At 46.8% G+C, this 25,997-nt stretch overlaps 1 protein-coding gene across 2 annotated transcripts in view; it reads left to right on the forward strand.

Annotated features, from left to right (window-relative positions):
- GGA1 (golgi associated, gamma adaptin ear containing, ARF binding protein 1) overlaps positions 1 to 25,997 on the forward strand; it is a 139,133-nt gene that overhangs the window by 27,077 nt on the left and 86,059 nt on the right. For both annotated transcript variants that reach the window (XM_033929907.1, XM_033929908.1), the window contains 4 exons: positions 1,661 to 1,736; positions 4,691 to 4,789; positions 5,690 to 5,813; positions 16,567 to 16,667. In XM_033929907.1, coding sequence (XP_033785798.1) covers positions 1,661 to 1,736; positions 4,691 to 4,789; positions 5,690 to 5,813; positions 16,567 to 16,667 — 400 coding nt within the window. The remainder of the gene's footprint in view (positions 1 to 1,660; positions 1,737 to 4,690; positions 4,790 to 5,689; positions 5,814 to 16,566; positions 16,668 to 25,997) is intronic.

The following is a 25,997-nucleotide window of genomic DNA, read 5'->3' on the forward strand; positions in this document are numbered from 1 at the left end:
CGCAAGCTCTGCCCCCAGACCCCAACCCCATAATAGTACTAATTGTAATACCATTTTTTCCATTCATTTTTCATATATATATATACACACACACAATAGAATCTTATTAACAATACATAATGGTTAACCACAAAATTAAACTACACAAAGTAGTGCTTCCCAATTCCCGATTCGAATCGGTTCACAGATTCACTTAGGGTGGAATCGATTCAAATCGATTTTAAACAAAAAAAATTGGCTTCCCAATTCGTACCCTCGCCCCCTATAGCGGGAGCGGCAGCGCTGCTCTTGCGGGCCACTGCCGCACCTGCTTTAGAGGGCGAGGAGGGAGGGTCAGTTGGGAAGTGCTGCTCTCCGGCTTCCCCCCTCCCCCCAGCGTCCGGTTTCCCACCCTGGCCTCCCCGCACTGTTTACCTTATAGGTGCAGCCTGCAGAGAAGATCACGGTTATAGCATCTTTGCAAACTGCTTTGAGCTGTTTCCTCCGCCGCGATCCTGCCTCTGACGTCAGAGGAGGGGCGGGACCGCAGCAGAGGAAACAGCTTAAAGCAGTTTGCAAAGACGCTATAACCACGATCTTCTCTACAGGCTGCACCTATAAGGTAAACGGTGCGGGGAGGCCAGGGGAAACACGGAGGCCTTCCTGGGGGGGGGGTGCGCAGTCCTTCAGAGGGGGGGTGGGACAGGCCTTCAAGGGGAGAGGTCTTTAAGGGGGGGACAGGCAGGCCTTCGGGGGGACAGACCTTTTAAGTGGGGGAGACAGACCTCAAGGGGGGGACAGGCCAGGGATGGTGGCATAGGCCTTCAGAAGAGACAGGCCTTCAGGAATGAGGGGACAGGCCTTTAAGGGGAAGTGCAGGCCTTCAGGGGGGACAGACCTTCAGGGGAGGGGGGCCCTGGTGTAGAAGTACATGGAGAGAGGGATGGATGAGGGGTTCAAAGAGATGTGCATATGCCGGACTTTGGGAGGGAAAGAAATAATGGGTCTAAAAATAGAGGAGAGGGAGAGAGATGGTGGACAATGGGATTTAGGGAGGGAAGGAACAGAAAGGGAGAGAAGTTGGACACAAGGGATGGTGTGGAAGGGGGAATAGAGATACTGCATAGGAGGATAGTTGGGAAGAGAAAGGGAGAGATGGTGGACTCTGGTGTGGTGGGGAAGGAGGGAGAGATGCTGGATGAAAGGGTAGTTGAGAAAAGATGAATCTGTGGATGGAGATGTGGATGGAGATGAAAAAAAGGAAAGATGCCAGACCTCCAGGGAGGGAAGGGAAACGGAAGGGTAGGACAGAGATGGCAGATGGATGGTTAGCACGAAGAAAGAAGGAGACCCTGGCAAGCAAGTTATCAGAAGACAACCAGAGCCTGGGACCAACAAGACTTGAATAATGACCAGACAACAAAAAGGTAGAAAAACTAATTTTATTTTCTGTTTTGTGATTACAATATGATTTGAAACGTGTATCCTGCTGGTGTTAGACCGCAAACGTGAGCTAGGATTTAACAGAGAGAGGATCACAGTACAGTATTTTAGTAGAGCCACTAGAAGTCTTTGCCATCTAAGCAAGGGAGTGGTGGGGAGGAAGAGACTTGAATTTGTTGTTTGATGATTTTCAACTGCTTTTGGGTCATGCTATTCACTGTTTTGGTTTCTCTTGCAGCCCCCAGCTGGCAACTCGGTTGTTAGCCCACAAGATCCAGTCTCCACAGGAATGGGAAGCAGTGCAGGGCCTGATGGTGAGTGATCTCTGATACATGAGTACCAGCCTGGAATGGTGTGATTCACAGAATAGGCTGGGTAGCAGTCAGTTGTTACTTACATGAAGTACATGCCAAATTGCTTGTTTATCAGGAGGCTACGTGCTGGTTACAGCAGTTGAGTCAGCAAGAGGAAGAAGACTCTCTTGACCTGGTTTTATCCCTATGTAATGTGTTTCTAAAGGAAAAGATGATGCTGTTGTGAACACATCTGATAAGACCCCTTCTTGCTAGCACAAGATGGGTTCTAGTTATTTATGCAAACCTAGGATTAAAGTTCTAGTGATGCTGAATAATTCAGAAATACTTCTGCACCTGACTATCCTTCTAAATGTCATAAGGGTAAGGATGAGCATCTTGGGAATGATGGAACTATAGAATTGACTAGCACCTTCATGCTCTTTCTAAATCGTTGCAAGTTTATCAGCTGCTTTGATTCCTCCATTATATAAGGAAGCGAGGTATGATGGCAGAATAATAAACTGCAATTGGTAACTTGTCTCAGTTCAAGTTTGTTTTTAGCGCTACTATTTTTTTTAAGACTCTTGGGTATTTTCATCACTCTGTTGAAAATGAGCTAATCTGTTCTCCTGTAGTACAAGGAGAGGAAGAGTAGAATGGGTTGAGACTAGAGAATCACATGGTAACAAAATTCATCACTGTTCCCATCCCCGCGGATAACCATGGGAAACAAACCCATGTCATTTTTAGTGTCTATCTCAACCTCAGTCCTTCTACACCAGGATTCTTCAATGCAGGGCTTAAGGGTTAGTGGTTGTGCCCAGTGCTGTAGTAAGGGGGGGGGGGGGGGCGGTCCGCTCCAGATGTAATCTTACTAAGGGCGTAGCACCCCTCTGCCCACCCCATTCCTCTCCTTGCCACGTGCCCCTTGCCTTCCCCGTACCTTTTTTACTTCCCTTGCGTGAGGTTACTGCCCGCGTTGGCATCGGTGTTCTCTGACGTCACTTCCGGGACCCATGCCTAGGAAGTGACGTCAAAGAGCGAGCCAACACTGATGTGGGCATGCTGCTCACGCCGGAAAAGTTAAAAAGGTATGGGAAGGGGGTGCGCTCGTGGCAAGGGGCCAAGGAAGATGCAGGCGCCATTCACCCTTACTGCGCCACTGGTTCTGCCCATTCATACTCTGATTCGTCCCCCTCTCCTTAAAGATTGACATGGAGATGGTTTCCTGCAGTTATCCGTGCGGATGAGAACTGAGATGAATTTTGTCACCATATCATTATCTAGTTGAGAGGCTTTAAACCCTAATTCATGGGGTGAGGTCAAGATAGCCAGATCCAATTGTTTCTGTCCCTTCCTCCCTCGCTTCTCATTTTATGGACCCTCTTTTTAATGCATAGAACAGTCTTGTATGTTCACAGCTTCATACCTTCATTTCTGTGATTTGGATTTGTTATTTGCTGTAGACTTATGTTTTTTCGTTTAGGGATTTCTTGTTTTTCTTGTCTGACTGTCCTGTTCTTCACTTTAACTTTGGTTTAAGTGGCGATCTAGCATTAATTTGAGTGCAGGAAGTCATATTGTCTAATGGAGGGGTGCCCACACTTTTTTTGGCTTGCGAGCTACTTTTTAAAATGACTAAGTCAAAATGATCTACCAAAGATAAAAATACTAAACATATACCCCCCTCTTTTACTAAGGCTTGCTAGCTGATTTAGTGCACGCTAAGTGCTAATGCGCCATTATATTCTATGGATGCGTTAGCATTTACCGCGCCTTAGTAAAAGACCCCCATACATACCGAGTGCACCTCTTCTATCCTCCAGACCTCCATTCCATTCCCCAACCAACATCTCTCTGTCCCTCCAGGAGTCCAACTTTTTTTCTCTCGTCCACCCCTATTGGCAACATGTGTCCCTCTCTCTCCCTCCTTTGTTATGATCTTGCATCTCTATTCTTCCTCAGGGTCTCTCCCCCTCTTGTCTCTTCTGTCTACACCTCCCATAGTCCAGCATCTGCCCTGTCTTCCCCCTCCCTTTTGGTTCAAGTCTATTTTCCCGCTCCTCCTCAAGATCCTTTTATCTCTCCTTCTTCCCCCCCTGTCCAAATCCAGTGTCTCTAAGGCAACCCCCATCCCGCCAGGGCCCTCGCAACGGGCACAGCCTTACCCCGATGTGTGGAGCCTTACCTCCACTACTTCCCACTCACAGTGACTGTCAGGACCTTAGACCTCTTGGCAACTGTCCTCGCTTCCGTTCTTCCCGCTGGGCCTAACTACCACAGTTGAAAGTTAATTACGGCAGCCTGCAGAGCGAACCTAGCAGGCTGCCGTCAGCCTTTGCAGCACGTTCCCTCTGACATCAGAGGCGGGACCATGGCAGAGGGAACATGCTGTGGAGGCTGACTGCAGCCTGCTAGGTTCGCTCTGCAGGCTGCCGTAATTAACTTTCAACTTTGGAGATAGTGACCATGGGGGAATCCAGAGGACACTGAGGGGGAAGTATGTCATTTGAGCAAGACAGCCGGGTGCTCACTTAAATTAGCCGGGCACTCAACGCTAGGGAGAACACTGGTTCTGCGATCTACCAGCGTTGCCTTTGCGATCGACTGGTAGATTGCGATTGACATTTTGGGCACCCCTGATCTAATTTCTTATCTATTTCATCTGGGTTCCAAAGACTTGTCTAGTGTCATAAACCAGAATCTATGCTAGATGTGAATTTTAAGCTCATGTACCAAGACTTTGAAGTATAGTCCATTGGAATAGCCAATCCTCAACTCACAACAATGAGAGAGAGAGCCAGGGCAGGCATTCTCTCATCTGATGTGAAAGGTTTAGGGACTAGGGGATAGAAAACAAGAAGCCAGAGTTGTCTCTGTGTATGTGTGTTATTCCTTAAACTAGTGCAGGAAGCATATCATGAAGAGGAAGGGTCCTTAGTCTGTACACTGTCTTGTCGTCTCTCGGACAGGTGCTGGAAGAGTGCATGAAAAACTGCGGCAAGAGATTCCACAATGAAGTCGGCAAGTTCCGATTTCTCAACGAGCTCATCAAAGTGGTGTCACCGAAGGTGGGTTCCCAGCTCACAGCTGCAGCTGGGGGATTATGACTGTCCCTCTCTGTAGGCCCTCTGAGAGTTTTAAGGGGTGGGGGAAGAGGGGTTAGTGTTTCCATTGCACAGAACCACAAGCTTCCTTGAGATGAAGCGTGCAGGAAGAGATTCACACTGCTCTTGGTCACTACTTTTGCAGCTGGAGCAAAGTAAAGACTGGAAGGGGATCTTTGTTTCAATAAAGAATTTTTTTCACTGAGGTTATTTTGTAAGATTATTTTGATTAGATTGCTTTATTTTTTTTTTTTTAAGCAGAGAAAAACGTGATATAAGAAAATAGACTCTAAATTATTACACAGCTTTCTAATCTCTGTTTAAAATGTTTGTCTATATGTACATTTGGTGTGCATTAATACACAAAAAGTTTTACTGCCTTTCCTATGTGTTCTGTTGTCCTCGCATTCTGTTTGTGTGGGTCATTTCTTCTCTACATATCTGAGAGCAAACACTGGCTCTTTTCTGATGTGCTTCTAGATGGTGAACCCTACTCTCTTGACATACCTTGTCTATCTTTATCTCATACTGAAGGATATTTTGGCTTGAATTGTAATATCAAGATGGGGGTTGAAGGTCAAAATTTGGTTTGGCTACTGATCTATTAGACTAACAAACTGTTAGTTCTATATGAATTGGTCCTTTTTTACCTTTCAGGACCTAGCATTCAACATTGCCCATTGCAGTGGTCATTTTGAACCACAGCCATGAAGTAGGGCATCTGTCTTTTTGTTCCTAATGCTAGAACATTGCATGCCTTTGGAGATATTCCTGTTTTAATTCCTAGGTCACTTGTTAGAATAGGTAGCATTTTACAACTGCATAACTAATTATATATTTCCTATAACCTTTTTTTCTCTTCAGTACCTGGGAACCCGATCTCCGGAGAAGGTGAAGTTAAAGATCATAGAACTCATGTACAGCTGGACTCTGGGCCTCCCTGATGAACTGAAAATTGCCGAAGCTTATCAGATGCTCAAGAAACAAGGTGAGGCTTGCCTGATTCCTGTTTGCACTATTTCTAAGTTTTGTAAGAGTCACAAAGGAGTCACTAAAGGAGAAGAGAAACGGAAGAGGAAAAGTATATTTGAAGAGTTTCTTAGCAACAAATAGATGGGGAATGGAAAGAATTGGAGTGTGCATAGAGGATTATCTCAACACATTGAAGGGAATATACTTTTTGAGGAGGGAAAATCTCACAACAGGAGAAAGGGGGAAGGGTGGGGGGTAGACTCAAAAGTCTAGCATTACTTTTTCTGTTGAGGCCTCAGGTTTCTTATCTGTTTATTCTTTCCAACAAAATGAAAGTTGGAAAGAATTATACAAAAGAGGCTAAATGTTTCTATGGGAGAGAAAAGTAACTGAAAATTTAACAGAATGGGATAAAACTTAACACACGGGACCAGTGGTGTACCAAGGGTGGGGGGGGGGGGCCGCCCCAGGTGCAAGCCATGAGGGGGGTGCTCCTGGCCTTGGAGTCATGACCCGGGAACTTCCCTTCTCATGGCCCCCTAAAGCAGGATCGGCAGCGCTGCCTCTTGAGCCTCTTGATGGCCGGCGCTACCGCTCCTGCTTTAGAGGGCGAGAGGGGAAGGTCAGTCGAGAAGCGCTGCAGTGTCTGGCTTCCCCCCTTGCCTCCCGCACCGTGGCAGAGGGAGCTGTCATCCCTCTGCCACGATCCTGCCTCTGATGTCAGAGGCGGGGCAGGACTGCGGCAGAAGGACGACAGCTCCTGAGGCCTATGGCAACCTGCAAGGATCGCTAAAGTACCCATGATCTTTTCTGCAGGCTGCTCTCTGCCGCAATCGGGTAAAGGGAGGCGTGGGAGGCCAGAGGGGAACACACCTTCCAGGGGTGGGGTGTAGGCCTTTGGGGGTGGGGTGTAGGTCTTTGGGGGGAGGTGCAGTCCTTGGGGGGGACACAGGCCTTCAGGGGGGACAGACCTTCAGGGGAGGGGGTCCTGGTGTAGAAGTACACGGAAGGAGGGAGGGAGGGAAGGAGGTTCAAAGATACGTGGTTATGGCAGACTTTGGGGTGAAGAAATAATGGGTCTAAAAACAGTGGAGTGGGAGAGCGCTGGTGGATAATGGGATTTAGGGAGGGAAGGAACAGAAAGGGAGAGAAGTTGGACACAAGGGATGGTGTGGAAGTGGGATAGAGATACTGGATAGGAGGATAGTTGGGAAGAGAAAGGAGAGATTGTGGACCCTGGGGTGGTGGGGAAGGAGGGAGAGATGCTGGATGAAAGGATAGTTGAGAAAAGGTGAATCTGTGGATGGAGATGAAAAAAAAGGAAAGATGCCAGACCTCCAGGGGAGGGAAGGGAAATGGAAGGGGAGGACAGAGATGGCAGATGGATGGTTAGCATGGAGAAAGAAAGAGACCCTGGCAAGCAAGACAACCAGAGACTGGGACCAACAAGAGCCTGGGACCAACGAGATTTGAATATTGACCAGACAACAAAAGATAGAAAAAATAATTTATTTTCTGTTTTGTGATTACAATATGTCAGATTTGAAGTGTATCCTGCCAGAGCTGGTGTTAGACCACAAACGTGAGCTAGGATTTAACAGAGAGAGGAAAAGTCCTTTGTTTCTTTATTTTGTTTATACCTCAGCGCCAGTGTGGTTAGGAGAAGCCAAAGGGGGTGAAAAAGCTATAAAATAAACCCACCAGGATGTTTGAAAAAAAAAACAAAAAACCAAACACCCAATTGGGCAGGAAAATCGAATCAAAAAACCAATTCAATAGGCTGAATCAAATCAAATTTTTTTTTTTTTCTGAATCGGGCAGCACTAGTTTGCGCTACTGTCTTAGACTTTAGGACCTGGGAATGAGGAGAGATTGCATCCTCAGTACTTTATAATGCAAGTGAAACGAGGATTTGGTCAGACTTTTGAAGGGTCTGCAGAAGAAATATATTGTATAGGCCGGAGACATGAGACAGCAGGAAATGGGAACTTTTCTTCCTTCTATTTTTGTGAATGGCAAGACTGAGGATGTCGGAGAGTTCAGTTAAAATATGTGCTTTATAAGAAAATATAATAATGTGTTTTATTAAAGTTTATAAGCATTGCTGGCCTACCCGGTGAGGTGTTCCTAGTGGTGTTGGTGGTGGCAGCGTGTCAATGTGTTGAGAGGAAGAGGTGGTCTGGGAAATTCTGCTGAGCAAACTCCGGGCCCATTTCCACCCCCCAGTTAGTCCACTCCATTCAATTGGTTCACACACTGAGTGGGTCTTTGGGTGTTGTTCCTGGGTAGTTGTTTTGGGATCTCTTCCAGTGGTTTGTCATTATCTCCTTGTGGTCCAAGGAAGGAAACTTTGTTAAACTTAGCATTGACCTTCAGAATATGTTTGTAGCAGTGCTGCTTGTGTGGCATTAGGCTATGTAGTGATTGAAAGAAAAAACCAGACCTTTGCACATTTTTGCACTATATGGTGGGTATATGAGGAGATTCACATTTCCTGCACATCTAGCAAGGTCTCTGTTTGGAAGGAAAGATCTAAGCTTAAAAATGAAGTGGCCACAAGTTTGTTATGTTATATTTGGAATAATGGTTACATATATGAGGTTCAATAAAAGAAAATTTTCACTGCCTGTTTCTATTCTGACCATTTATTCAGTTTCATGGTTATTACAAAAAATATTTTTTTACATTGGGGGGAGTGTCAAAAAATGATGGGCCCCGGGTGCCACATACCCTAGGTACGCCACTTCAGGGGACAAAATGATGTGACACATTACATTCAAAAGTGGGGCAGATCATACCAGGGGTTACAAAAAAATAAGCCCCGCCTCAAAATAAAGCACAGTTTCTTACCTTAACAGGTGTTCTCCAGGGATAGCAGGCAGATATTCTCACATGTGGGTGATGTCATCCAAGAAGCCCGGTATGGACAGTGCCAAAAATGTACTGTCACTTTAAACTTGTTAAGAAGCTTCAAGACTGCCCGCACCACACACATGCGAGTTCCTTCCCACCCAACATCGGCTTTAGGTTCCTCAGTTTCATAAGCAAGCTAAGAAGCCAACCAGGGGAGGTGGGAGGGATGTGAGACTATCTGCCTGCTATCCCCGGATAACACCTGATACAGTATGTAACTGTGCTTTATCCTTGGACAAGCAGGCAGCATATTCTCACATGTAGGACTCCCTAGATTATTGAACAGGATGGTGGGAGAGTTGGCCATTAGGAAGAAAATAAATTCTATAAAACTGACCGAAACAACCATCTCGTCTAGAATAGGATTCTAGACAGTTGTGAGATGTGAATGTGTGAATTGAGGACCAAGTAGCTGCTTTGCAAATATCTTCAATGAGAGTGGAACATAAAAAAGCCACTCGGACTTTGTGTGTTGTAACATGCCCTCCGAACTGCTGCCCAGCCTGAGCATAGCAGAATGAAATGCAGGCCGCTAACCATTTGGAAATAGTTTGCTTGGTTACAGGCAGGTCCAACCTATTGTGGTCAAAAGAGATAAACAGTTGAGGAAGTCCTATGTGGCTTAGTTTTTTGTAAATAGTAAGCCAAGGCACACTTATAGTCCAATGTATGAAGAACAGTTTCTCCACGGTGAGAATGAAGCTTTGGAAAGAATACTGGATGCACAATGGATTGACTGAGATGAAATTCTGTGACTTTAGGATGATTTCCAAGAACCACTTTGTCATTATGAAATACTGAAAAAGGTGGATCGCAAACAAGTGTTTGAAGTTCACTCACTTGATGAGCAAAAGTGACGGATCAAGAAGACTACTTTCCAAGTGAGAAACTTAAGATGAGTAGATGCCAGTGGTTCAAATGGCGGCTTCATCAGACTGGTAAAAACTATATTATGATCCCAGATAACTGGAGGTGATTTCATGAACTGGGAGTCCTTTCATAAACAGGAAACAAACGGATGAGATTTATTTTTGAAAGGAGCATGGTAAACACTAATAGCACCAAGGTGAACTCTGACTGAACTGGTCTTAAGCCCAGAGTTGGATAAATGGAGAAGGTAGCCTAATATTGAAGGGATAGAAGATTTGGAAGGATTGAGTTGATGGAGATTACACCATGAAGTGAAGCATGTCCATTTGAGTCTATACCATTGCTGAGTAGAAGGTTTTCTGGAAGCAGCTATAATGGCTTGTAGTGACTCAGAAAGATTGAAATCTGCGTAAATCAGGTCAAGAGGTACCAAGCTGTTATGTGCAGAGATTGCAGACTGGGATGTACAAAAGATCCTTGACTCTGAATGAGTAGAGATGGAAAGATCTGCAATGGCATTGGATCCTTGACACTCAGTTAAGTAGAAGGGAAAACCATGGCTGTCTGGGCCACCACAGAGCTATTAGAATCATGTTGGCTGACTCTCGTTTGAGCTCAACTAACATCTTCAGAACCAGAGGAATTGGCAGAAAGACATACTGGAATTTGTGACCAATTCAGAAGAAAAGCATCTGTCTTCAGAGAGTACTGTCTGGAGCAGAATTGAGGCAACTTGTGGTTGTGGGGAGAGGCAAACAGGTCTATATAAGGAATCCCCCATAGTGAAAAGATGTGGTGTAAGACTTTGAAGTTGAGTCCACTCGTGTGGCTGAAGAAATCTCCTGGGCTTATTGGCTAGAGCAGGGGTGCCCAACACGTCGATCGCGATCGACAGGTCGTTCGCTCAGGCGACCCCCCCAGTCGATCGCAGAGCGGGTTCCCTTCTTCCCTTCTTTTTTTTCCCATCCTGATTGGCCTGCCTCTTGAAGAACGCTGGCCAATCAGAGTGCTGGAAGGGCGGGGTGAAGGTCGGTGGGGGATGGAGCTCAGCGCACCACAAGAAATAGAAGCGCCTGTAATGATTGAGGTAAGAGCCGAGGCCTGGTGCTGCCCGATATACAATTTTTAAAAAACCCAAAATCGGCCTCCCAAACAGTGGCGTACCGGGGGGGGGGGGGGGGGCAGTCCGCACAGCCGTCCGGTCCTCCTGCCCTTCCTTTCCCCCGGTCCGCGCTCGGGGCTCGCACCTGCCTGGTCCTGTACCGCCACCCAAATGGTGCTGTTGGTTATCGCGAGACTCGCGGGAGTTGACGGCACCATTCGAGCGTCGGCGCGGGACCAGGCAGGCGCGAGCCCTGAGCGCGGACCGAGGGAAAGGAAGGGCAGGATGACCCGGACCTGGCCGGCTGTGCACCCCTTCTAAATCCATTGTACTTGTCTTTTATTCAGTTCCACTAATGAGCATTGTGACACATGGGGCAGTTCTTGGAGGTATGTCTCTTCTGCATTTCTTTGTTTTCCTGTGCCTAAGTATTCTATTAATTTAACTTCCTTGTTCCTGTGGGGATCTCCAAAGGAGACGGATGGGAGACAGCCGGTGGCAGGTGGTACTTTAGCAATTCTTGCAGGTTGCCATAGGCCTCAGGTCTTCCCTTTGCCTGGTCCTGCCCCTCCTCTGAGTCAGAGACAGGATTGGGGCAGAGGGAAGACAGCTCCTGAGGCCTATGGCAACCTGCAAGGATCGCTAAAGTACCAGCGATCCTCTCTGCAGACTGCTCCCTGCTGGAATTAGGTAAATGGATGTGGGGAGGGCAGGCCTTCGGGAGGGGGGGTGCAGTCCTTCAAGAGGTAGTGCAGGCCTTCAGGGGGGGAGTCAACCTTTGGGGGGGAATGTGCAGACCTTCAAGGGGGTCAGGCCTTCGGGGGAGGGGGGCCCTGGTGTAGAAGTACATGGAGGGAGGGAGAGAAGGGGGTTCAAAGAGACGTACATATGCCGGACTTTGGGGAAAAGAAATAATGGGTCTTAAAAATAGAGGAGAGGGAGAGAGATGGTGGACAATGGGATTTAGGGAGGGAAGGAACAGACAGGGAAGAAGTTGGACACAAGGGATGGTATGGAGGGAGGAATAGAGATACTGGTTAGGAAGGTAATTGGGAAGAGAAAGGGAGAGATGGTGGACCCTGGGGTGTGGGGAAGGAGGGAGAGATGAAGGATGAAAGGGTAGTTGAGTACAGGTGGATCTGTAAATGGTGATGAAAAAAAGGAAAGATGCCAGACTTGGGGGGAGGGAAGGGAAACAGAAGGGTTGGACAGAGATGGAAGATGGATGGTTAGCATGGTGAAAGAAGAAAACAACAAATGGGCAGGAGACCCTGGCAAGTGAGTTATCAGAAGACAACCAGAGCCTGAGACCAACAAGATTTGAATAATGTCCAGACAACAAAGGTAGAAAAAATGATTTTATTTTCAATTTAGTGATCAAAATGTGGCCATTTTGAGAATTTAAATCTGCAGTCTATATTTTGCACTATGGCCCCCTTTTACTAAACCACAATAGCGTTTTTTAGTTCAGGGAGCCTATGAGCATTGAGAGCAGCGCAGGGCATTCAGCGCAGCTCCCTGCGCTAAAAACCGCTATTGCGGTTTAGTAAAAAGGGAGGGTGTATATTTGTCTATTTTTGTATGGTTGTTACTGAAGTGACATTGCATAAAGTCATCTGCCTTGATCTCTTTGAAAAAAAAAACCAGAATATAAATGTTAATTAACATTTTCTCTGCGTACAGTGTGCTTTGTGTTTTTTAAAATGTTATTGTTGGTAGATCATTTTGACTTGGTCATTTTAAAAGTAGCTCGCAAGCCCAAAAAGTGTGGGCACCCCTGGGCTAGAGCATTCTGTTCCCCCTGTACATATAAGGCTTTGAGAAATATGTTTTGAGGAATTGCCCAGTTTCAAATGTGCTCTGCTTCTTGATGGAGAGGACGAGAGGCTGTTCCTCCCTGCTTGTTGATGTAGTACATGGCCACTTCATTGTGCGAACAAGGAGAATTTGATTGGAGAGACAATCTTGAAATGTTTTGAGAGCATTGTGGATTGCCCGCAACTCTAAACAAGTTAATATGGAATGTCTTCTCTCGAGCAGACCACGCACCCTGAGACCGTCAAGGTGAACTCCCCAAGCATACATGGATGCATCCATTGTGCGTATTTTGCGATGTGGAGGGATGTGAAACAGTAAGCCTCTGGAGAGATTGATGAAGAGGCAAGGTAACTTTGATCCATTGAGACAAGGAATCTGTGGCCTGCGACTATTGAGACACCAGGGTCTACTGAGCTGACCGGAGATGAAGTCGAGTGAAGGGAGTGACATGAACTGTGGATGCCATGTGATGCATCATGTTTCTTGCTGAGATGTTTTGCAGCATGGATACATGATTTCAAAGACGAAGCAAGGTGTTTTATCTTTATTGGGGTAGGAAAGCTCATAGAAGAGTGGTTTTGAATTCTTAACACTTAGAGGGTTGAAAATGAGACTTTGGAAAGTTGACTTTGAACCCTAGAAGCTAGAGAAAGACTATGGTCATTTGTGTTGCCGAGTGCACTGCTTGAGTTGATGCAGCTTTTATCAAACAATCATCTACATACGTAAACACTTAAAACTTTTGGGTACGGAGGGTTGCTGCTGCTACTACCACTAGGCATTTTGTGAATACTCTTAGAGATGAAGCTAGGCCAAATAGCAGAACTTTGTATTAGAAATGCTGATCCACACGTAAACAAAGAAACTTTCTGTGTTTGGGGTGTATGGATATGTGCATGTATGCCTATTTGAGGTCTAGAGAGCACAGCCAATTGTTTCATTCTAGAAGTGGGTTTTTCACTAAATATTTTTGAAAGCTCAGAAGTTGAGAATGGGACAAAGACCTCTCCTTTTTTGGAATTAGGAAATACCTGGAGTAGAACCCCTGATTTTTCTGAAAAGGGGGTACTATATCTATGGCATTTAGTTGAAGCAGAGCTTCAATTTCCTGAAGAAGGAATGTCTTGAGATGTGAAAGAGGACTCTCGTGGAAGGTTATTTGGAAGAATGGTGATGAATAATTTTGAGGACCTATGCGTCCAGTGTTGATAATATAAGAGAATTCCACCAGTAAAGACTGATGTGCCAGCTGCGGTTTACTAAATCCAGGACATGATTGTATTCTATCTTCCATGGATCAGTGGGAAGAGTGAGAGGAGTCTCCTAGTTCTTAAAAACAGCCTCTCTTTAAGAAGATTAAGAGGCAATTTAAGGAGTTCTATAGAAGGTTCATCAATGTCTCTAACACCTCAAGGAGTTCTGCTCTGGGCTCAATGTCTGACTCCATCTTAACAGGCAAAGTTTTCCCCATCTGCCTGATGAATTTGGTGAAAAAGTCCTTCTGGAGGAGATGGATTTGGTGGGATGCCATACAACTTTGGAGCAGGTAAGGTAGGTTCAAGATCTGAATCGGTGTCTCGTTAAGAAAGATCAGAATCAACATCTGGACCTCCAGGAGATCCTCTATAGGAAGGAGAAGGATGCTTCCTTGTCTGAGAACTAAGACGCTTCCAAATTATGCAAAATACCACAATCAAAAGTTATATTTAATGCTAAAAAATATGATCATGTTTCCCTCCTCTTACGCAAACTTCGCAAAGCACATTGGTTGCCTGTTGAACACATAAATTAGTTATAAAATTCTATTACGTACATTCAAGACGTCAAAGTAACCCACCTGAATTTATCAATAGTTTACTAATTCCCTATTGTCCATCTAAAACACTTTCACTCTGACTCAAAATCTTCTTGCGGTCCCATCCCTAAAATACATAAACACAATAAGATCCAATAATTTTGCAGTGACCACGCCATCCCTTTGGAATTTTATTCCTAATTATCTTTGTGAAGAATTATCTCTGCTTCATTTTAAAACAAAGCTGAAAACATTTTGTTCAACGATGTATTCGATACCTAACTGCCTTTATAAGGGCTAAACAGACACTGACAGCAGAAGGCATCATCTTTCCCTTCCCTGTTTTCTCCCTAATTGTACTCTTTTCTCAAAATATTGTAGTTACTACCCCTTTTTCCATCTGTTCCCATCTGTCTTTTGTCTGAGTATATCACTGTAGATTTTAATTGTCAAATGCAAGCCCTATTTTTGTCAAACTGTATTTTTATTGTATACTGCTCAGAAGTCTGAGCAGTATAAAAAATTTTAATAAACTTGAAACTTGAGAATATCAAGAAAGACTCCTTCGAGGTCGGTACCGGTCAGATGAAGAGGAAGATGAAGTGTTTCGATGTCTAGATCTTGATGTGTTGAGAGGAATAGGAATCTACCGTTCGATGCATGTTTAGATTTAGAGAAGTGAGCATGTTTCAATGGAGAGCTGGAACCAGTACCATTGGGCCTCATTATGCCATGTTTAGGCTTGCCTGGTACCGAGGGAGTTGATGATGTAAGCCCCGGTGCTGTATGCAGTTTAAACAGGTCACTGAACTCCTTCAGTTGGTCCTAGATGAACTGCACCGGTACTGTTGGCAGGGTATTGAGGGATGGGTGACCTTGATGAGGACGTATGCCCTATAGGAGACAGCCTGCACAGATTGATGATGGCATCGGTGTTTGGCATGCATCAAGGGACTCGATGCTGTAGATGCCTGTGACGCTGGTGGGAGTAGAGGACAGCTTCTTAGCAAGTTGCCAGATACAGGAACGATGTCCGATGTCAAGGGAGGCATTGAAGCTGGCACCTATTTGTCTCTGGTAGCCATGGCTGATTCAAACAACTTCTCCTGCTGAATGCGTCAAGCCTTAAGAGAGTGTCTTTGCAGCATAGGATAGTGGATACAAGTGTCCTCTTGATGCTCTGGGCCCAGACATTGAATGCATTAGCTGTGTAGGTCAGTGATGGCGATGGGCCGTTGGCAATGAGCACATTTTCTGAACCCGGCAGAAGGCCTCAACATGTGAGGAAAAATCTTGGTGGCAAAATTGGAAAAACTCAATGGTTGCACCCCAAGATGAAAACCAGTGAGAAAACCATCGAAGAAGAGAAGGCCTGAAGGCCCAACTGAGGGAAAAAAAATTAATGTGTGTGTGTGTGTATTTTTTTAAGAAAAAAGAACCGAAGAAAGAAACTTTAGAAATGAAAAATGAGCCGAAGGGCAAAAATACATTGGGAAGGCAATGCAACTTGGACAGAGTTCAAAACACAACTTCTTCACTCTGCAGAGAATGAAAGACTGAGGACCCATGAGCTGAAATTGTGTGGGAAGGCACTCACGCGTGTGCGGTGCAGGCAATCTTGAAACTTCTTAAGTCTAAACTGACGGTACACTTATCACTTTCCGTACTGGGCTCCATGGATGACGTCGCCCACACATGAGAATTTGCTGCCTGCTTGTCCAAGGATAAAAGTCCAATATGTATCTACGGGAGAAGCAGTTCATCTTCTGTAGCATAGAAACTTACATACACTAAAACACAGTAGTTGGTACAGATAGAATTAGAGGGTACAGATAGATTTAGAGATAGGTTATAGGAAATGGCAGGGACCACTTAACAGGTCGTAGACCTGATGGGCCGCCGCGGGTGCGGACTGCTGGGCACGATGGACCTCTGGTCTGACCCAGCGGAGGCAACTCTTATGTTCTTAAACGGCTTCCACCTCAAATCTTTTATAACTATCTCCAACACCCCATGAACAAAACCACCCCACCCCCCTCTCTTTGTAATTCAGATATACAGTACATACAAGTGTATGTAGAGGAATTGGAAAGAATTCCACAAGCTAGGCTCTGCATGCTTTTTCTACTTTTATTAGAGAAACATATTTGGTTCTGTCAACTAAAGTTAATGACCTGATATAGCAAATCTTGTTCTAAGCAATGAAAAGAGAAACTGCTCAGAGTGTAGTAGTTGGAGCTTTGTGACGGAACTTTATTCTTGTTTCTGAAGGAATTGTTAAAGAAGATCCAAAGCTCCCAGAAGAGGCACGGCTTCCACCACCTCTTCCCCGTCCCAAGAATGCCATCTTTGATGATGAAGAGAAGTCCAAGGTACAGAGATGAGAGACAAATCACGAAGCTTTAATTTCCTGATCAGTAATATAATTTAAACTAGTTAATTATGGATTTGTTAATTCTCTCTCACCTCCAAGTGGTTTCTCCAGAGCAAGACTGACTGACTTTTTGTTGTCTTGAGAGTCTTGCATTGTTACTTTCCATGCTGCAGCTGCTCTGTAGAGCAGTGTTTCTCAACATGGTGGCACGCATACCCTTGGGGGTATGCGGGCCGCTTGTTGGGAGTACACGGTCTGGCTGCTGCTGCCAGGGATCCCTCCCTGCCTGCCCCCTGCTGAAGCTGCAGCCAGGGATCCTTTCCTGCCTGTCTGCCCGCCTGCTGCACCACCTCCCACCCCCGAAGCTGACCTTGTTACTACGTTGGAGCTGGACTGGCTCCCTCCTCCCACAGCAGCACTCCATGCAGGGATGCAAGCAGTGACTCACATGCTGCGTAGCTGACCCGGAACCTTCTCTCCAACATCAGACGTCAGAGGGAAGGCTTGTGGGCCACCCACGCGCAGCATGTGAATCACTGCACGCGCAGCATGTAAATCACTGCACGGAGTTGCTGCTGGGGGAGGATGGAACAAATCTGACTCCAACAAAGCAACAGAGTTGGCTTCGGGGGTGAGGGTGGGGGTGGTGCAGCGGACAGGCACGCATGGATGGAGGCAGGGAGGGATCCCCGGCAGCGGCTTCAGAAGGGGGCGGGCGGGCAGGGAACCTCGGCAGTACCTACAGCTTCTGTGGATGGGTCGGCTTCAGGGAAGGGGGCAGGACAGGCAGGTGTTCCCAGCGTGCAACTTAATTTTAGGACAAAGTTGGAAGGCAGGGAGGGGAAGGGGGTACGAACTCGACACAGAAGGAAGAGAAAGGGCATGAATATGGGGCACACAAGGGAGGGAATAGAAAGGGAGCATTGATGGGCATGAGTGGGTGAGTGAGAGATGGTGCACATGGAGAAAGGAAAATTGGGCATAGAGAGAAAGAAGTGAGGTAGAGATGCATGGGGGGAAAAGGATATGAGAGAGAAATGTTGGATATGGTGATGGATAGGGACCAGAGGAACAGATTGAAGGGGATGCAAGGGGGCAGAATGTTGGACATAATGATGGAGGGAGAGATGTGGCATTGTGCTGGAGAGGGGTGATAGACAGAGAAATGGGCATGGGGCTGGTGGGCTGTGGTGAAAAATGCTGCACATGATCTGAGGGATGAGAAAAGGAGAAATGTTAGATGTGGCAGTAGAGGGGGTGGGAGAGATGCCTGGATCTCTCAAGATAGATGGACGGTGAGAGAGACATGTTGCCAATAAGGGTGGAGGAGAGAAGAAGAAAAGTTTGGACTCTTGGAGGGACAGAGAGAGATGTTAGTTGGGGAAGGGAATGGGGTCCGGAAGAGAGGAAGCATGCAGGAGTCAGAAAAAAAGAAATATTGGATGCACAGTCAGAAGGAAATGCAACCAGACTCATGAAATAACCAGACAAAGGTAGGAAAAATAATTTGATTTTCAATTTAGTCATCAAAATGTGTCAGTTTTGTGAATTTATATCTGCTGTCTATATTTTGCTCTTTATTTGTCTATTTTTTTTATAGTTGTTACTAATTGCATATTTTAAAGTAATCTGCTTTGACCACTTTGGAAAAAAACCCGAATATAAATGAGTAACATTTTTCTGCGTACAGTGTGCTTTGTGTGTTTTTGTTTATTAATTTTTTGGGTTACTATTATGTATTTTTTTTTTTTTTTTAAATCTTTATTCATTTTTAAACTTATAAGTGTGATAACATATCTATACAAATAACCATAAATATATCACTTAATAATCAACAATGATGCATATGATATTCTCTTATCTCCCCCCTCCCCACCCTTATCTATCATATAATCAATACTTATACAACATGTAACAATAAAAATACCCTCCCTCCCACCCCATAATTGAACTTGTAAATTTAAGGGAAACAAGATTTTTCTAATCATTACAATACTTTGTTAATGGCTCCCAAATATCTTGAAATTTCCTGAAACAACCCTGTTGTATTGCAATAAGTCTCTCCATTTTATAAATATGGCATAAGGAGTTCCACCAAAAATTATAATTTAATCTATTCCAATTTTTCCAATTATATATAATTTGTTGAATGGCAACCCCAGTCATTATAAGTAATAATTTGTTATTATTTGTAGATATCTGACTTTTTGCTCTCATTGCCATACCAAACAGCACAGTATCATAGAAACATAGAAACATAGAAATAGACGGCAGATAAGGGCCACGGCCCATCTAGTCTGCCCACCTTAATGACCCACCCCTACCTTTCTCTGTGAAGAGAACCCACGTGACGATCCCATTTTGTCTTAAAATCCGGCACGCAGCTGGCCTCAATCACCTGAAGTGGAAGACCATTCCAGCGATCTACCACTCTTTCGGTGAAAAAGTATTTTCTGGTGTCACCGTGCAGCTTCCCTCCTCTGATTTTCCACGGATGCCCTCTTGTAGCCGTGGGACCTTTGAAAAGGAAGATATCTTCTTCCACCTTGATGCGGCCCGTGAGATATTTGAACGTCTCGATCATGTCTCCCCTCTCTCTGCGTTCCTCGAGTGAGTATAGCCGCAACTTATCCAGCCGTTCCTCGTATGGGAGGTCCTTGAGTCCTGAGACCATCCGGGTGGCCATTCGCTGGACCGACTCTAGTCTCAGCACATCTTTCCGGTAATGAGGCCTCCAGAATTGTACACAGTATTCCAGATGGGGTCTCACCATGGATCTATACAATGGCATAATGACTTCAGGCTTATGGTTGACGAAACCCCTACGTATACACCCTATGATTTGTCTAGCCTTAGATGAAGCCTGCTCCACTTGATTGGCAGTCTTCATGTCTTCACTGATGATCACCCCTAAGTCCCGTTCTGCTACAGTCCTTGCTAGGATCTCGCCATTAAGGGTGTAACTTCTGCATGGGTTTTGGTTGCCAAGGTGCATGACCTTGCATTTTTTGGTATTGAAACCTAGTTGCCAGATCCTAGACCAGCGCTCCAGTAGGAGTAGGTCGTGCGTCATATTGTCGGACATTGAGTTTTTGATCGTTACACTCCTTTCTACTACATTGCATAGTTTGGCGTCATCTGCAAATAACGTTATTTTACCTCGAAGCCCTTCTGCTAAGTCTCTTATAAAGATATTGAACAGGATCGGGCCCAAGCCCGATCCCTGCGGCACTCCACTGATCACCTCTGTCATTTCAGAGGGGGTGCCATTCACCACCACTCGCTGAAGCCTGCCTCCAAGCCAGTTCTCAACCCATTTTGTCAAAGTGTCACCCAATCCTATAGAACTCATTTTGTTCAACAGCCTGCGGTGTGGTACGCTATCGAAAGCTTTGCTGAAGTCTAAGTATACGATGTCCAGGGGCTCCCCAACATCCAGCTTCCTCGTCACCCAGTCAAAGAAGCTGATCAGGTTGGATTGGCAGGATCTCCCCATAGTAAATCCATGTTGACGGGGATCCCGTAGATTCTCCTCGTTCATGATCGTATCCAATTGACGTTTGATTAGAGTTTCCATCAGCTTGCTCACTATTGATGTGAGACTCACCGGTCTATAGTTTGCAGCCTCCATTTTGCAACAGGGTTATCTAATAAACAGTTACCGTATTTTCACGCAAATAACACGCACCCGTATAAAACGCGCACACGAATATAGCGCGCAGAAATCACGATGATTTGCACAAAAACTTTGATATACCGCGCTCACGGGTATACCGCGCATGCTGCCCGACGCTCCTTTCGCCCGCCCTGACTTTCCGTGCGCTGTCCCGACTCTCCGTTCACCCCCCCTGACTTCCGTGCACTGTCCCCCCTTGAAGGTCTGTCCCCATCCTGAAAGCCTGATGCCCCCCCCCGACGTCCGATACATCCCTCCCCCCCCCCGAAGGACCGCCGACTCCCCAACAATATCGGGCCAGGAGGGAGCCCAAATCCTCCTGGCCACGGCGACCCCCTAACCCCACCCCGCACTACATTACGGGCAGGAGGGATCCCAGGCCCTCCTGCCCTCGACGCAAACCCCCCTCCCCCCCAAGAACCTCCGACCGCCCCCCAGCCGACCCGCGATCCCCCCTGGTGACCCCCACGACCCCCCCACCCCCCTTCCCCGTACCTTTGGTAGTTGGGCCAGAAGGGAGCCCAAACCCTCCTGGCCACGGCGACCCCCTAACCCCACCCCGCACTACATTACGGGCAGGAGGGATCCCAGGCCCTCCTGCCCTCGACGCAAACCCCCCCCCCCCCCAGGGACCCCCGACCGCCCCCCAGCCGACCCGCGATCCCTCTGGCGACCCCCACGACCCCCCCACCCCCCTTCCCCGTACCTTTAGTAGTTGGCCGGACAGACGGGAGCCAAACCCGCCTGTCCGGCAGGCAGCCAACGAAGGAATGAGGCCGGATTGGCCCATCCATCCTAAAGCTCCGCCTACTGGTAGGGCCTAAGGCGCGTGGGCCAATCAGAATAGGCCCTGGAGCCTTAGGTCCCACCTGGGGGCGCGGCCTGAGGCACATGGGCCCAACCCGACCATGTGCCTCAGGCCGCGCCCCCAGGTGGGACCTAAGGCTCCAGGGCCTATTCTGATTGGCCCACGCGCCTTAGGCCCCACCAGTAGGCGGAGCTTTAGGATGGATGGGCCAATCCGGCCTCATTCCTTCGTTGGCTGCCTGCCGGACAGGCGGGTTTGGCTCCCGTCTGTCCGGCCAACTACTAAAGGTACGGGGAAGGGGGGTGGGGGGGTCGTGGGGGTCGCCAGGGGGATCGCGGGTCGGCTGGGGGGCGGTCGGAGGTTCTTGGGGGGGAGGGGGGTTTGCGTCGAGGGCAGGAGGGCCTGGGATCCCTCCTGCCCGTAATGTAGTGCGGGGTGGGGTTAGGGGGTCGCCGTGGCCAGGAGGGTTTGGGCTCCCTTCTGGCCCAACTACCAAAGGTACGGGGAAGGGGGGTGGGGGGGTCGTGGGGGTCGCCAGGGGGATCGCGGGTCGGCTGGGGGGCGGTCGGAGGTTCTTGGGGGGGAGGGGGGTTTGCGTCGAGGGCAGGAGGGCCTGGGATCCCTCCTGCCCGTAATGTAGTGCGGGGTGGGGTTAGGGGGTCGCCGTGGCCAGGAGGGTTTGGGCTCCCTTCTGGCCCGATATTGTCGGGAAGTCGGCGGTCGTTCGGGGTGGGGGTGCGAGTGGTCCTGCCGGGGGGGGGGGATGTATCGGACGTCGGGGAGTTGGCCGGGCAAGAGGGCTTGGGCTCCCTCTTGCTCCGATCGTGGATGCGGGTGTGGGTGGGAGCGCGTGCGAGCGGTCGTTCGGGGTGGGGGTGCGAGTGGTCCTGCCGGGGGGGGGGGATGTATCGGACGTCGGGGAGTCGGCCGGGCAAGAGGGCTTGGGCTCCCTCTTGCTCCGATCGTGGATGCGGGTGCGGGTGGGAGCGCGTGCGAGCGGTCGTTCGGGGTGGGGGTGCGAGCGGTCCTGCTGGGGGGGTGAATCGGGCGTCGGGCGGGGTGGGAACTATGTTTTAAAACTTTGGTATACCGCGCTCACGCATATAACGCGCGAGGGGTATGCGCGGTAGGTAAAAACGCGTATAACGCGCGCGTTATATGCGTGAAAATACGGTAATCTGGTCCCAAATTGATTTCCAAAAATTCATAATGAATGGACAATAGAATAATAAATGATCTAAAGTCCCTTCTTCGAGATGACAGTGCCAACATTCATTAGACTTAGAGCTATCCAATTTTTGTAAACGAACAGGGGTCCATAAAGCTCTATGTAACTACTATTATGTATTAATAAAATATTATATTGTGTGTATATGAAAAATGGATGGATGAAATTGCATTATAATTAATACTACTTTTATGGGGGTGGGGGTCTGGGGCGGAGCTTGGGCGGGATACTCGGTTGGTATTTGTTAGGCTTAGACGGGGTACTGGGTTTGAAGTTGAGAAACACTGCTATAGAAAAATAGAAGACTTCAAATCTGTTGAATTTGCAACTGATCAAGGATTGCAAAATTTTAGCTACGAAATAGGAAAGTCACAAACATTACAGATATATTCTATTTAAACAGTTGTATTAGAGTCCAGGCATTCTTGAACAAATTATGCTTCAGTGAATACCTAAGTAAACAGAGGCTGGCATAATCCCAGTATTATTCAAAGTTACACACAATAAAACCTGTATTCAAAGGGGTTAGGCCTCTAAATTGGCCTCTTAAGAACATTTGCAGGGACTGGGTTTCTAAATATCCTAGCTTAACTAAATTTAGGATCCTGACACAGGGAGATAAGGGCAGATTTTTAAAGTGAGGAGGAAAAAGGTGCTAGGCTCTTAAACAAAGATAATTGACTCCTCTGAAAAAAAGTTATAAAAAGCCCTCAACCAACTTGCAATTTGACTTCCAGAAACATTAAGTAAAGAGTCATTTCCTAAAATTGTTGAAATAAAGGCACGATCTGAAGACTAAGAAAAATCTGATGGACTGGCCTGAAAATAGCTCTGATCTGTAAAACACACAGATTAATGCAGATGACGTAACTCAATTGTAGAAGATGCTGAAATGGATGTCCACAGTACAGTGTTAGCTTACACAACGATGTAACATTCACATTTTGGGGGATAGTTATCAAGGTGGGATAAGTCATTCCAGTGCAATAGGTGAGTCATTCTAGACATGAGCTATCTCCCAATGGCCGCAAGTCATCTGCAGAAGGAATCCACTCCAGATTTTTTTCTCTGATTCTCCTCTACTTCACAGAGCTTTACCGCCGCCTGTAATTTTTCCCTTCTGCATGCGAGTAACGGAGTGTTTCTGTTCTGCTGTCCCCATTTTCTAATTTTCTTTGGCGTTTTTGTTGTTTGTTTTTTTTTAACATTTTTCAGAGCATTTTAATCAGCTCTGCCTGCGTAGAGAAGCAGATTCCAGTCTGCAGCTGACAGGCCGATCCCTAGTGGTATCTGTTGGCCAGCCTGCATTTATTTCTTCGAAGCTTTTTCCTCACCTACTGTTTAACAGGGCTATGAGCGCAGGCTGTTAGGCGCCTTCAGGAGGCTCAGCGGTGTCTTGCAGGGTGCCACCTGCATTTTTCATCTCCATCCTTCCCATAGCGCATTCGTTGGTCCGCACGGATGGAGATATGGTCAGACACCGTGTCTGACTGGCAGCACGAAGATCAGCGTCAAAGAGGCATTCCCAGCATGAGACTGTGATTCTCTGATTCCAGCTACTGTAAGAGAGTTGAGGCAGGGTACAGCACATTTCTAGCACTGGTTACAGTCAATAAGGCTATGGTGAATCAGGAGGGGGGAGCAGGATCTGAATTTCAAGATTTTAGAGGTTTCTGCATGTCCTCCTGTGTTCCCCTACCTGAAAAATCCTAAAATTGACATTTAAACTTTGCTAACTGTGTAAAATATCATGATTTTAGTGTGGATTTCTTAGTGGTGGCCATCTTGGATTTTAAATATATTTTTTCAAAAGCTCCCTGCACTTCCCAAACTGCAATTTTTACCTCAAAACTTGTTGGGATAGAGTCCATGGGCTCTTCTGCTTCAAATTCTTTGCTAGGATAGCGCAAATGTAGGGCCTCTGGGAGAGGCGGCAGAACCATGCTTAAGCAGCTTAAGCAGGTGACAAAATGGGTGGCTAGCCTGTTGGGGCAGCCATTTCTTTTTTCGGAACTCGGTAAGGCTGAATTGTTTCACACACAAGGATGTAGATGCCCACAGCCCAAGAAACACAAGGTCAAGTCATTTAAGGGTGACTGTGCTTCCCAGGGACCGGAGGCCTTCTCAGAGTTTATTAAATATTTGTGGAATGCCTTTCAAGGTAGCCATGCTTCCCTGCACAGTCCCACTCCACCTTGGGACTTGTCTCAAGGCAGTTTTGCCTATTAAAGCACATCTTCAGTCAGCCGCTGATCCTGATTTGGGTGATACGTATGTTGATGCTCAGTTTGCAGACTTCTTGTTTTCAGGGGATGCTCTTCCCATGACGGGGGACTCTGAGACAGTATGCCAGATCTTCGGATTCTTCTGTGGCTCTCAAATTTAGGGACGATCCCATGGTTCTGCATTTATTAAGTCTGCTGCTTTACCTGATCTCATCTCCAGAGACTCTGCAGGAGTTGAATTTAGTCACTGAGCCGGCTCCTTCTACCTCCTCCTCTCTCCTGAGCAACCAGTGACAGGAAGGTTTTTGAGGACCAGTGTCTAGTGGTATTGTGGCTGTGAGTGACCAGTGACAGAAAGGTCCATGGGGACCAGTGGTATCCTGGATGATGGTGACTAGCGAGTGACCAGCAGTGGGATTGGTGACCAGCAGAGAGACCGGTAATGGTACCGGAATCAGCCAGAAGAACCAGAGGTCCTTGGCTGATGGTGGCCGGCAAGTGACTGGCAGTGAGATCCGAGAGACCAGTGGCAACTGTAGCCAAGCTACTTTTCCGGACCGGAACTCAACGGCACCTCTAGTGGCTAAACCTAGTAAGTATAGCAGCGTGTGACCCGGCCTGGAGTCACCCTGCAGGAACGGATTGACACACCAGTGGAACTCACAATAATCAAAAATCAAACACCAAGAAAGGATAAATGTAAAATACTTCACTTTTACTTGGTAAATAAAAATGTCAGGATGCCTCAAATAAGGATAATAATGCTTCAGGCAAAACTCACAAGCAGGCAAAGAAACAATGTAGACAAAAAAAAATCCCAACTTTCCTTGTCTTTAAACACAGTCAGTATTATTTGAGTCAAGGCTCTCCCCAGAGCCAGCACAGCCTGTATTCTAAATCAGGTTCCAAAATCAAACTTCAGTCCTGTGTATTACTTTCAAACAGTTCACACTTTCACAGGTAAAGCCTCTAGCAGCAATTTGCAGTTCTGCTAGGATTAGGAGAGTGTCTTAGGTTTGCAAGAAAAAGCTTTTCAAAGGCTTTCAAAATTCCTTCCCTGAGTGACAGCAAACCTCTCCCCAGAGACACTTCCAGCTTCACAAAGGAAAAAACCAAAGTAGTAATGCTCAAACAAAACAGTCCCAAAAAAACAAACGGTTACAAAACAAAAACTCACTGTTTGTAGTTTACTGCTTGTAGCTGGTGGATAAACCAACCTCCATGGCTTCAAAAGAATGCTCCAAATCTGTAGGCAAAGATTCTTGTATCTCCATAGGAAGCTCTATGTCAGACAAAGATTCATTCAGGGCATCTCCAGCTTCCTCTACCTCCATAGGTGTGGCTTGGTCGCTCCTGTTTGGCCCAGGGAGATCCTCAGGGAGAAAAGGCCT

This window comes from Geotrypetes seraphini, chromosome 2, assembly GCF_902459505.1.
Source record: "Geotrypetes seraphini chromosome 2, aGeoSer1.1, whole genome shotgun sequence".
NCBI classification, from domain to species: Eukaryota; Metazoa; Chordata; class Amphibia; order Gymnophiona; family Dermophiidae; genus Geotrypetes; species Geotrypetes seraphini.